The sequence below is a fragment of the Hippichthys cyanospilos genome, chromosome 2 (assembly GCF_059441005.1).
Source record: "Hippichthys cyanospilos isolate Australia breed blue-spotted pipefish chromosome 2, RoL_Hcya_1.0, whole genome shotgun sequence".
NCBI classification, from domain to species: domain Eukaryota; kingdom Metazoa; phylum Chordata; class Actinopteri; order Syngnathiformes; family Syngnathidae; genus Hippichthys; species Hippichthys cyanospilos.
In genome coordinates, this window is record NC_142370.1 from 12,132,970 (window position 1) to 12,145,081 (window position 12,112).

At 41.9% G+C, this 12,112-nt stretch overlaps 1 protein-coding gene across 2 annotated transcripts in view; it reads left to right on the top strand.

Annotated features, from left to right (window-relative positions):
• The window catches only part of cacna1fb (calcium voltage-gated channel subunit alpha1 Fb), a 35,656-nt gene that overhangs the window by 9,814 nt on the left and 13,730 nt on the right, over positions 1–12,112 (top strand). For both annotated transcript variants that reach the window (XM_088409049.1, XM_088409050.1), the window contains exons 6-24: positions 1,382–1,533; positions 1,605–1,757; positions 2,850–3,046; positions 3,538–3,641; positions 4,712–4,863; positions 4,945–5,019; positions 5,147–5,228; positions 5,298–5,324; positions 5,401–5,561; positions 6,125–6,350; positions 6,432–6,639; positions 7,104–7,224; positions 7,447–7,522; positions 7,604–7,652; positions 7,723–7,783; positions 8,510–8,612; positions 10,230–10,359; positions 10,907–10,966; positions 11,036–11,142. In XM_088409049.1, the coding sequence (XP_088265175.1) occupies positions 1,382–1,533; positions 1,605–1,757; positions 2,850–3,046; positions 3,538–3,641; positions 4,712–4,863; positions 4,945–5,019; positions 5,147–5,228; positions 5,298–5,324; positions 5,401–5,561; positions 6,125–6,350; positions 6,432–6,639; positions 7,104–7,224; positions 7,447–7,522; positions 7,604–7,652; positions 7,723–7,783; positions 8,510–8,612; positions 10,230–10,359; positions 10,907–10,966; positions 11,036–11,142 (2,244 nt within the window). The remainder of the gene's footprint in view (positions 1–1,381; positions 1,534–1,604; positions 1,758–2,849; positions 3,047–3,537; positions 3,642–4,711; positions 4,864–4,944; positions 5,020–5,146; positions 5,229–5,297; positions 5,325–5,400; positions 5,562–6,124; positions 6,351–6,431; positions 6,640–7,103; positions 7,225–7,446; positions 7,523–7,603; positions 7,653–7,722; positions 7,784–8,509; positions 8,613–10,229; positions 10,360–10,906; positions 10,967–11,035; positions 11,143–12,112) is intronic.

Consider the following 12,112-nt stretch of genomic DNA (forward strand, 5'->3'; position numbering starts at 1 on the left):
GTCCCAGCGGAGGCCCGCGGCGCTGCCACTTTTGCTGTGATTCAGCGTCGTTGTTACGAGCGTGCGTAACGCTCGGCTCGTCTTGGCGGAGGCTCTCGCTGGTGCTCGCAACGTTTGGTCAACGTTGACCTCGCTGCGCATCCTCGGGCTCGTGATGAAGGCTGTTGTCATGGAGGCCGCAGGACAAATGGCCGCCGTCCACTCGTTTCGTGAAGTTGCATCGTTGTCTGTCCATGACTCCTCAGCGAATCACTTAGCTCCTCCCCCTCCTCTGCCATTTGTGGATTCCGGACCCAAGTTGTTTTTTACTGTATGGGCATAAAGATTAGCATTTGAGCATTCAAAATTAAACAATTGTAAGACTCGCCATTTTGTTCGCGCTGAAGTTTGAAATGACTTTTTCAATTTTAGTGCATTTGTTCTTGTTTGATAGTTGATGTGTTATTGCTAAGCCAATGTAACATTATTGCATCATTGTTGATATTCTTATTTTTTCATTATGGTCACATTGTTCTCATGTTGTTTTTACACTATTGTTTTGCTGTTGTGTTTATGTTTCGTTATTGTTGCTTCATTGTATTATGTTTGCCTCATTTCCATTTTGTTACATTATTGTAATTATTTTCATGATGGTATTTTAATGTTATGTTATTGTTTGTTATTTTTATGTTACGGCTTGTTATGCTGTAGTTACTATATTATAAAAGTACATTATGTCATTGCCATGGGTTTACATTATTTTATATTGTGTTTGTGTTATTTTTATAAAGTGTTTTAATATTGTCACATCATTTTTATGCTATTTTCGTCATTTTTATCCATGGGTCATTTCGGTTATTGTTACATTGCTGTCATTGTGTTATTGTTGAATCGCTGCTGTTATTTTGTCTTTGCTTTTCTTCTATTCTTACATTTTTGCGACTTTATTGTCATGGTTAATTTTCCATTTAGTTCAATTGTTGTTACCTTAATGGCTTAATACTGTTACGCTAATGTGTTAGTCATTGCTATTGCACCATTTTCTTATGTTGTGATTGATTGATTTGGCATAATTGTTGCGCTTTTGTTAGTTTAGTTTACTGTACATATAATATTTTGTTGCTGTTACATTGTTGTTGTTTTATTTGCAAGTTATCAACCTGATCCTCTACCGTTCTCATGTGTCAAGCTGCCACAATCTTTTAAAATGAGTTGAGTTTGTTGTCAGCTTGTTAAATACGACCCTCAGGGTCTACTTCAGTTTAGTCCAGGCTGAGTGAATATGAAGCATCGCTTCCTGTCTCACCTGATTTGTCCAAATGTGTCAGGAACCGCCGTTCACGCCATCGGAATCTTTGTTGTTGCTGTGGTCTAATGATGTCACCTCCTCTCTCTGCATCAGGTTGTTCAGTGTCGTCCTGGAGACCATGACGCACAAGTCTGGTGAACAGGCGAGCACCCACCACATGCCGGGCAAACCTGGAGGTCTGGACGTCAAAGCTCTGCGCGCCTTCCGCGTCTTGCGGCCTCTCAGGCTTGTTTCCGGCGTTCCCAGTGAGTGCGTTCAGTGACGGGGTCTTTGGTGGCCATATCATTTCACATGCATTGACGCGGGTGTGTGATAGGTCTGCAGATCGTGTTGAATTCCATCATGAAGGCCATGGTTCCGCTGCTCCACATTGCTCTGCTGGTCCTCTTTGTGATCATCATATATGCCATCATTGGCCTAGAGCTCTTCATTGGACGTATGCACAGAACTTGCTACTACATAGAAAGTGGTAGGCAACACATCAACTTTCGATCTTAAGGAAGATTAAACATAAGGTGTGCAAACACAGATAAATACATGCATAAATTTCAAAATAAAACATTGTCTTCTTTATTGTTTTCACTTTTGCCCATTAAAAACAACAATAAGGTTGAACTAAAAAGATAAATGATTGCCATTTAAAATTTATGAACACAGCGTAAAGTACAATACTAGGTAGGATATCGCCATATTTTACAGACCATGAAAAAACAGACCTCAAAATGTCAGTGTTCAGCGTGGACGAGGGCATTGTGGACCCAAGTGCAGGGTAGCTCAGAGGCAGGGAGGAAATGCAGAAAGCCATGTTTTCATTAAACAAAACAGCTAACCGGAACCGGGACGGGGGAAAAACAGGAGAGCGTGAACTACAAAGACAGGCAGGCGGGTAAACATGACAATAATCCGACACTGACTGAAAGAAAGGACTAACTAAATAAATACAAGTCAAACTGATGAGTCAGGAAAGAACACCTGGAGAAGAGACAATTGGAACAGGGAGCAGATTGGCAGACACAAAGGAATCAGGATGACCAGGGAGGGGGAAGTAATCACACTAACAAGATACTTACACAAGAGTGCCACACAGAAACATGAACTAAGAACAAACTCGAACGCAAGACATGAACGGAATCAAAAACTCTAACAACATCCCAAAACATAACACAAAATGCAGTTTTAAGGTACATCTTCTTCCTTCAGCATGAAGAGTGATTTACGTACATACAAGCTTATGGCCACACACTAAAAAAAAGTAAAAACAGAACGGGAAGCAACAGCTGTCGGGAACTCAATACCATTGATTAGCGGCTAACTCCCGACCCGAACACTTGCTGTTTCATACAATACTGCATAATTAAATATTCGTTTCTTAGCGCCCTTATTTTGCGATTAACTATGATTTAAAGATGGCGTTCTGCTGAAGTTGATACTATGTGGTGGAAAATAAAAAAAGTTAAAACCTGTGATTAAGCGAGACCAATTATTACCACTATTAAACATGATTCATTACTAATATTACCCTGGCAAAGAACCACTCAACTTAAAGTATTTTTGGCCGCAGACACATACGTGGAGGACGACCCTGTGCCGTGCGCCTTTGCGGGTCATGGACGGCAGTGCACGGTGAACGGCTCAGAGTGTCGCGGGCGCTGGGACGGGCCCAACGGTGGAATCACTAATTTCGACAACTTCTTCTTCGCCATGTTGACGGTGTTCCAGTGCATTACCATGGAGGGTTGGACTGATGTCCTCTACTGGGTGAGAGACTACCAAACAATTAGTCTATGTGTATGAACGGTCATAAACATTACTGAAACCCTATCATATACACTACTGAAATGCTCTCGCACACATTAGTATTGTTTTCATTCACACGCACTATTAAAACATTCACTCACGCTATACTGAACCACTGCTATATTGCTTCAAGGAGCCATCAGCAATTAGAGATTACTTCTCAAACACTACTGAAACACTCTCAAATGCACACACGAAAGAAACTTTTACAACCACAACACTGAATTTTAAACTGAAAACTAATGTTCAATACTACTTATTTCTTTTTTTTCTCTTTTTTTTCTCATCTTTTAGTATGTGAGCCTATTACGTGTGAGACATTTCAGTAGTGTAAATGAGAGGGTTTCAGTATTGTATGTGAGAGGTAATGAATTCTGTTGCTGATGGCCCCCTTCTGTCTCATTTTATGCCCCACCGTCATGGCCGCCTTCCTCGTCCGCTCATGCGGCCAGATGAACGACGCCATCGGCTTTGAGCTGCCGTGGGTCTATTTCGTCAGTTTGGTCATTTTTGGATCTTTCTTCGTTCTCAACCTGGTTCTTGGTGTCCTCAGCGGGTCAGGAAATTTCTCAGTTAAATGTCACCGTACATTACTCTTAAAGGGGCAGTGTGTAAGATTTAGACTGTTTTTCAATACGGACAGCAGGAGGTGCTGCAGGTGCTGCATTTACCATTGTCCGTAGCTATAACAAGCATGGCCGCCTCTGGAGAAGTGCCACCCCTCATGTAAGATCATTTAATAATAACTAGACCTATGATTATGTTGGTCATTAAGAACATATTCATTTGCACATTTTTGAAATTTACATTCATTTAATTTATTCTTTTAGAATGAAAAACGGTCTAAGGCTTACACACTGTCCCTTTAAGTCATTGTTACTGTTTTGTCCTGTTATTACGTTGGTGACACATTGCTATTGTCTTATTGTTGTTACTTTTACATTAATGAAGCTTAATTAGTCCACTTCTGTTGTTGTATTTTTCCTGCATTTTTGTTACTCTTCTGTGAATGGTGTATTTTTTTTTTCTCTGTAATTGTTACATTATCATTAGAGATGGACAGACTATCAACAATATTCAGCAAATTTGACAGTTGATAACAGATCCATTTAAAACTGGTTTCATTTCAGGGGACTATTCATTTAAATTTGCTGCTGACCCTCTAAACTCTCTGTAGTGCACACCTTTATTTTTTTTAATAAAAACAATAATAAAAAGTTTAACGTTTTATTTACCGGTATTTTTAAATTTTGAATAATGGTATTTACTAAAAAAAAAAAAAAATCAATGAGCTACTTACCACAGTTTTTTTTTTTTTAAGTTTTGCAACATTTGATGATAATGATGACAATGCTGAGAGCTCCCTGAACTTTGTGTTTCCATGATTTTATTTATTACATTATTCAATAGACATAGTTTTAAAGACATTCCAAGACAACTAGGAGATAATATTTTGATTTCATTTTTGGCACCAATATTTTCCTTGTACTGAAAATGAATAACGGCCACTTTGACCCTAAACAATCACTCATGAACCTGAAAAAAAAACCATATGGCTCTATCTTTAGTTATCATACCATTATTATTGCCAAGCCATGAGTGAGTGGTGTTGTGTTTATGGCGCAGAGAGTTCAGCAAGGAGAGGGAGAAGGCAAAGGCCCGTGGAGATTTCCAGAAGCTCCGCGAGAAGCAGCAGATGGAGGAGGACCTTTGCGGATACATGGACTGGATAACTCAGGCTGAGGACATGGACGAGCTGGATGAGGATGGAAACACACGTGAGTGTGTGTGTCTCTGCGTGTGTTTTGGCATGTGTGCGAGAAGATTATTAAGATGATCCTGTGTGTTTGTGCGTCTAGGTCCATCTCTGGGTGATCTGTCAGACAAGAAGAGGGGGAAATTTGGATGGTTCAGTCATTCTAATGAAACACATGGTGAGACACACATGCATACGCACATACACTCCTTCCAACAAACATACACTTCTAAAAAAACCCTTTCATCAACCACTTGCCAAATTGATGTAAACGGTCACATGAGTCTGTCTTGTGTTTCCCTCAGCAAGTCTTCCCGCCAGTGAAACTGCATCTGAGAACACGGAAAACATTGATGAAGAACACACCAACTGCTGCCAGGCCTGCTGGTAATACAGACGCACATGATGAAATTACACTGTTAGCTTCACAGTTAATTCCCCTTTGTTTCGTTTCAGCGCTCGACTGATGAAGATCAGCTGCTGGTGAGTTGGAATTGGCCGTTGAGGCGGGTTGACCAGGTGACCTCACGCTGATTCGTTGTGACCTTTACGGATCCAGTCGGACTTTGCGGCGCTGGAACCGAGTATGTCGCAGGAATTGTCGAACCGCCGTCAAATCGGTGACCTTCTATTGGCTGGTCCTGCTGCTCGTCTTCCTCAACACATCCCTCAGCGCCTCCGAGCATTACAACCAACCTGATTGGCTGACGCAGGTGCAGGGTACGGCCGCCGCCCTAGCTCTTTCAAAGTTCCAACTGAGGGTGTCTTTACGACGGAGTTCAAATGATGCGTGTGCAGGAAGTGCTCGTGTGGGTATTACCCAAGAGTGTGTGAGACTGCCTATATGACCATCACTGTTGCAGAATGTCTGTTACCAGAGTTAGGCATTCTTTGGTACTGTATAGACCAACGTAATATGTGTTAAAATATATCTTTGACATCTGTCGTCATCATCGGCTTTGAATGAGTCAAAATAATCATTATTTGCAGCGCTTATTTGCATGTTGCTTTGTATGTGTTAACTGTGATTTTTTACCACGATACATATGTGAGTGACCACGTCAGTGTTACCGTGGAAGTCAACCTGACTCTAACTCGTGTACTCTTTGTGTGTTACTATGCTTGCATGACCATGTGTGTGTGTGTTACAATTTGAGTGTCCCCATACCTGTTGCGAAATCAGCGCGATACCATGTGCGTGCAGGTTCCGACGTGTGTGTTTGTGTGTGTTCGTGCACGTGACCATGTGCGGATTAGTTCGTGTGATACGATGCTGTTTGCAGATATCGCCAACAAGGTCCTGCTGTCACTGTTCACGGTGGAGATGCTGCTGAAGATGTACAGTCTGGGCCTGGCGCATTACTTTGTGGCGTTCTTCAACCGCTTCGACTGCTTCGTGGTGTGCGGCGGTATTATGGAGACCATCCTGGTGGAGCTGGAAATCATGCCACCGCTGGGAATCTCTGTGCTGCGTTGTGTCCGCCTGTTGCGTATCTTTAAGGTCACGCGGTGAGGAGAAGCTACGTTTACTTGCATCAAACTCCTTTTTGTAACTTCCCACCACTGCTGACCACGATCTCCTCCGAGCAGTCATTGGACAGCTCTGTCCAACCTGGTGGCCTCTCTGCTCAACTCCATGAAGTCCATCGCCTCACTACTGCTGCTCCTCTTCCTCTTCCTCATCATATTCGCTCTGCTGGGCATGCAGCTGTTTGGCGGAAAGTTCAATTTCGACGAGACCCAGACTAAGCGTAGCACCTTCGACGCCTTTCCTCAGGCGCTGCTCACCTGCTTCCAGGTAAGCGCGCTCATGTCCATTAATTCATATTCATCATCTTTTGTTTGATTTTCTTCTCAAGTGAACACATTACCGGCATGAAGCTGAGTTCAGGTTGGATCAGCTATCAGTTAGCTTGACGGTGAAGTTCATGTAGGTTATCCGTCTTTGGATTTTATAGTTATGGATTGAAACATTCGCTAGTTGAAGGAGAAGTATTATTATTATTATATACAGTGTCATTTTTAAAACATTTGGGGTTGACTTCCCCTCAAAATTGATTTTTATTTTTACCTCTTTCAATCAAACTTTATTAATATAGCATTTTTCTTTCACAAAAATGCAACTCAAAGTGCTAAAGAAATAAAATCCCCTGAATATACCATGGAAAGAAATCCCTTCCACTCCCCCCAAACGTACACAAAGCATTTGCAATGCAGATTCACACATTTCATTATTCCTGTGTGTGTAAATGCACTTTGTAGATCCTGACAGGCGAGGACTGGAACGTGGTGATGTACGACGGCATCATGGCATACGGCGGCCCCGTCTTTCCGGGAATGATTGTCTGCATCTACTTTGTCATCCTCTTCATTTGCGGAAACTGTATCCTTAGCCATGTTCTCTTCAATGCACAATCACAGAACACCAAGAGAATAACCCCGGGGAACTCCAAAGTAGCATTGCCGAAGGAGTGGGTTCCATGACTAATAATAAACATGTCAATACGTTACAAGAAAAATCCTGTTTTGAACCAGGAAATACTCGGGCAGATCTCTGCCTGAATTTGAACCAGGAAAAACCCCGCATGTCCTTAACAAGCCTCAGACATCCTGCTCAACGTCTTCTTGGCCATTGCTGTGGACAATTTAGCCGGCGGGGATGGTGATGACAAGGCGAAAGAGTAAGTAGAGGCGGAAACGGCAGGCCGTGACCAGCTGGAAGCGAGGATGACAATTTGCTGCTTTCCTTGTCCGCTATGCAGGAAAAAAACAGAGGAAGCGGAGGAAGAGGTGGAGGAGAAGGACGCGAAGGTGATGATGATGCTGGCAACTGTGATTTCACCTGGCTCCTTTTTACACTTCTCAACCTTGTGTGCATAAGGTGGACATTGATGAGGACACCGAGTACGAAGAAGAGGAGGAGCTTCCGGAAGGCGATGATGGTGAGATGATGTCATAGAGCAATGGTTCTCCGTGCTGTGCCTTTCATGTCCTTCTCACTACAAAATGTAATACCAACAGCGGCCCGAAGCAGCGCCAAAAAACAAAGATCAAGCCAAACCAAGCACAAATGAATGAACTGTTAAACTAAAACAGTTCCAAAACATCATTTCGGGTGCGGCCCACGCGGCCAGGTACCAGTTTGTTTGCGTATCTATACCGGGTTGCGGACTGGTGGTTGTAGACAACTTATTTAGCCCACTATAGACATCAGACTCAATTTGAGAGAAGTAGAATTATTAAGTTTTTATTTAACTTCTCAAGACCCGCCAATGCCAGTGGGAGTTCCCTAAAGCATTTGTTAAAGTTTTACAAAAAAGAATTTCAAGAAATAAACATGTACATTTTAAAAGTTATTCGATTAATATATACTTAAAGTCATTTAAACAAGAGTTTGAGTTGGTATTTTTCATATTTTTCATATTCATATATTCATATTTTTATATAGCGCTGAATGAGAATTGCTGATACTTGAAGAAACCTTGTTAAAATTTCATGTGCCCCCTGAAGTGTCTTCAAGTACACCCATTTGAGATCCCTGTCATAGAGTGAGACTGGAAGAACATCCAGGAGGCAAAGCCAGCGAGATGACGTCAAACAATATGATGCCATTATCCATTTCTCATCCTGATGATATAGCACACAGAGTCTTTGTTGCCTCCCATTAGATGGCGGCGTGCAGTTGAAGATGGCTGACCTGGCTCCACCAAAGGAAAAAGTTCTTCCCATCCCAGACGGCAGCGCATTCTTCTGCCTCAGCAAGACCAACCCGTGAGTTTGGCTTATACAGGCCATATGCTAGCTATATCGTCCTGAAACTCAACCTGTTCCTAAATGTCTGCAACAGGTTGTCCACTGTTGTGGACATTTAGGGCCCTATTTTGGTGTTCGGGCGCGGCCTTGGCACAGTGTGCTGTCTAAATGTGCGCCTGGGTGGAGTTTTGTGTCTTATAGTCGTTTGCTACACATTGCGCACGTAGAATTGGGCGTAACGGGGTATTTGTGCCCCTGTGCGCCACAGTGGGACTGAACCAGCTGAGTCCCGGCCAGTCCTAGCGTTATCCCGCATCACTCGATGCGACGTGCGCATGCTTTGAAGATCATAGTTGTGTTGTGCCATTCAAACGTTTCTGAGTCTAATTAACTGGTTTATGCAGATTGTTTTTAATTTGATTGATAGATTTACATTAATTCATACATTATTGTATAATAAAAGTGATTCAATTGGACTGTTGTCAAATGTAGGCCGCCTCCTCACAGTGCTATTAAAATTGTATATATTAAATTAAAAATGATCCATCCATCCAATATTATAATTAATTCAATGATTTTTTTTTTTAATTTTAGAATAATTCAGGGGGATTGATCATGCATCGTTACACAGCATTCTATTGAAAGATTGTAAAATTGCAATGATTATAAATCATTCAATCAATCGATTTACACAATAATTCATTGGATTTTTATCCCATGCATGCTGTTGTCAAATGGTGACACCCCTTCACATCTCCTCCTCTTCCCTCGGGCAAGAGTGCATTAAATTGTTTTTAAAATGATTATTATTATAATCCGTTCAGTGACATGATTTGTGTATATTTCAGAGGGATTTTCCCATGCATGAATGAATCACAATGTCATCCACATACACACGTCGTGCCCAATCCACCAAAATTGCGTCTACACCGTCTAGACCACCTCCACCACAAAATAGAGCACCTTTTAGGTAGTCTAAAATCTAGTCTCTTCGGAAACCAAATCAAATAGTTGTGTTGAGAGGCGAATCCCGCTACGTTTGCTGGAACGCCCAGTGGTACGTAGTCAGTCTACCAAACTAGGGCCCTTAATCGTAGTGAGACAGCAAAGTGAATTGCATCCCATCCAAGCACATGAGACCTCTTTGGAAAAGCCGGTGTGTCCTCTAGTTAGCAGGACCTAGAACTTAGTATGGTAGCTCCGACGACTCAAAAGATATACACCAAAGAGAAGTGTTGCAACTTTCTGACAAAAACACACCTTTTTTTTTCCAGCGGAAAGAGTTGAATCACTAGCTACCATAACTATAATGGGTTGAACAAACCGGCCATTTTTGGGGTGTTCTAAAAAGTGATCATTTTCGAGGTATGAGAATTCTGTCCTATGCCATTTATTTTTCATTCTTTACAAAAAGGTACAGAGCAGTATACTGTATATGAACAAACATACAGTACATGAAGAATACAGTCACAGTGAACAGTAGCAAATGTAAACATGAGCATGTGTCGCAATCATTATAAGACTGTCATTAGTGTTGGTTATGTCCACTACAGTGGACATAAATGAATAGCCTGGATCTAAAGATGTTAAAGATGTCTCATGACGAGCGTGTGTTTTTTGCATGTGTGTCTCCAGCATCCGAGTGGCGTGCCACACTCTGATCCATCATCACATCTTCACCAACCTCATCCTGGTCTTCATCATCCTCAGCTCATGCTCATTGGCCGCTGAGGATCCCATCAGAGCGCACTCCTTCCGAAACAACGTACGCACGCCTCCACGCCCCGCTCGAACAAACACAAGTGCATTGTGGGAAATGAAAAATGTCAACAGGGATGGTGCTCATAGGCGGGAGCCGTGGAGGTTCTCCACGCCAGGGGATTGAGCGGATTATTCCAGAAGTGGGTCAGCGGCCGACAGAAACATCACTAGTCTAAACGTGCACGCACACGGCAAGCGGCAGCAGCTGTGCTCACGCAACGAGCCTGGCAATTGCACAGATGTTAGCTCAGGGTGTTCATGTGTGTGTGTGTGAGCCTACACTTATGGCTGGTTCATACGCAGACTCAAGAACATGTCCAACTAACTGTTTTCCCTCAGGAGTTTACACTGAACTATTACATGGTACTCACTTCACATGTTTGCTTTTAAGTTGCCGGTTTTGAAAACACATAATTTATTTCGCAGTCAGTACATTTTCAATCATGTTTTTCTCATTCATTTGAAACTTTTATCCAACAATGCAACAAATGTAGAACGATGAAAAAAAAACACAGTGAACTACATTTATGAGCCTGGTGTTGTGCCTTTAGGTTTTAGGTTATGCCGACTATGCCTTCACATCCATCTTCACTGTGGAAATCCTCTTCAAGGTAAAGTGAGAGTTGGGGGTGTGTGCTTGTCTGTTTGTCCTGTCTACTCACTTCCGGTCTTTGCGCCAGATGACGGTCCACGGCGCGTTCCTGCACCAAGGCTCCTTCTGCAGGAACTGGTTCAACTTGTTGGATCTCCTTGTCGTCAGTGTGTCGCTCGTCTCGTTCTTCCTGCAGTCAGTATTCGCTGACACACATCCTCATGATTTTTTTTTTACTGTGGGAATAATTTAAACATTTTGCTGAGAAATTTACCAATGCGTACCTAGTTAGCAGCGTGTTTTTAGACTCCTGACTTGCACATGAATCCACAGTTCTGTAAATGGCATAACTCTAGGTAAAATGATCATTTCAAACTGTAAATACCACAAAGGCATTCTACTAGTTCCTATGTAAGGTGACAAATGTGGCACCTAAAAACAAAAAACATATAAGTCAGTTCATATGAAAACGCCACATAAAAGTACCGAAACATATACTGTAATGACTTAAAATATCACCAAACTACCTTGCTGTTTATTTGGTGCCATATTAGTGGAGCATCATCCACTAGCATATCAACGGTTGGGAAAAGAATGAATACAAAAAAAAAAAGATGGAATATTTCGCTACGAGTGTGACACGGTGCCCAGGCTCCGGAAAATGCTAAATCTCTCAAAATGATCAAGATGATGAAGTCCACCCCACGATTGGTAGTGGTTTAAGTTATTATTTGATCAGATGTGAACATCTAGCTGCTTAACATAAGGGACCGTAACTAACCCAAAGAAACAACATGGTCTTTGTGATAAAGTGTTAGCAACTAAATGAAGCGCCTCGCCACAAATCAACATACAGTAGTTGGTTGGCACCAAGAAGCCACAATATGCTACCAAAGTAGATGACAAGGCTTTGCAACAGTGTATGAGGGAGTTATTTCACTAATGTTGTAAATTAGGCCAAAAAACTTGCAAATCAATATGACAAATATGTGCAAATGCTGTCAAAAATATAATAAAGTTATGAATAAAAACATTAATTGCTACTTTTATTTCACGTACAAGGCAGCTTCCCCCAATCTTTGACAGCAAATGATTGCTATCTTAGCAACACCAACAAAAGATAAACTAGGCTAAAGTAGACTCAAATTGAGCAGAGTCACTTTTA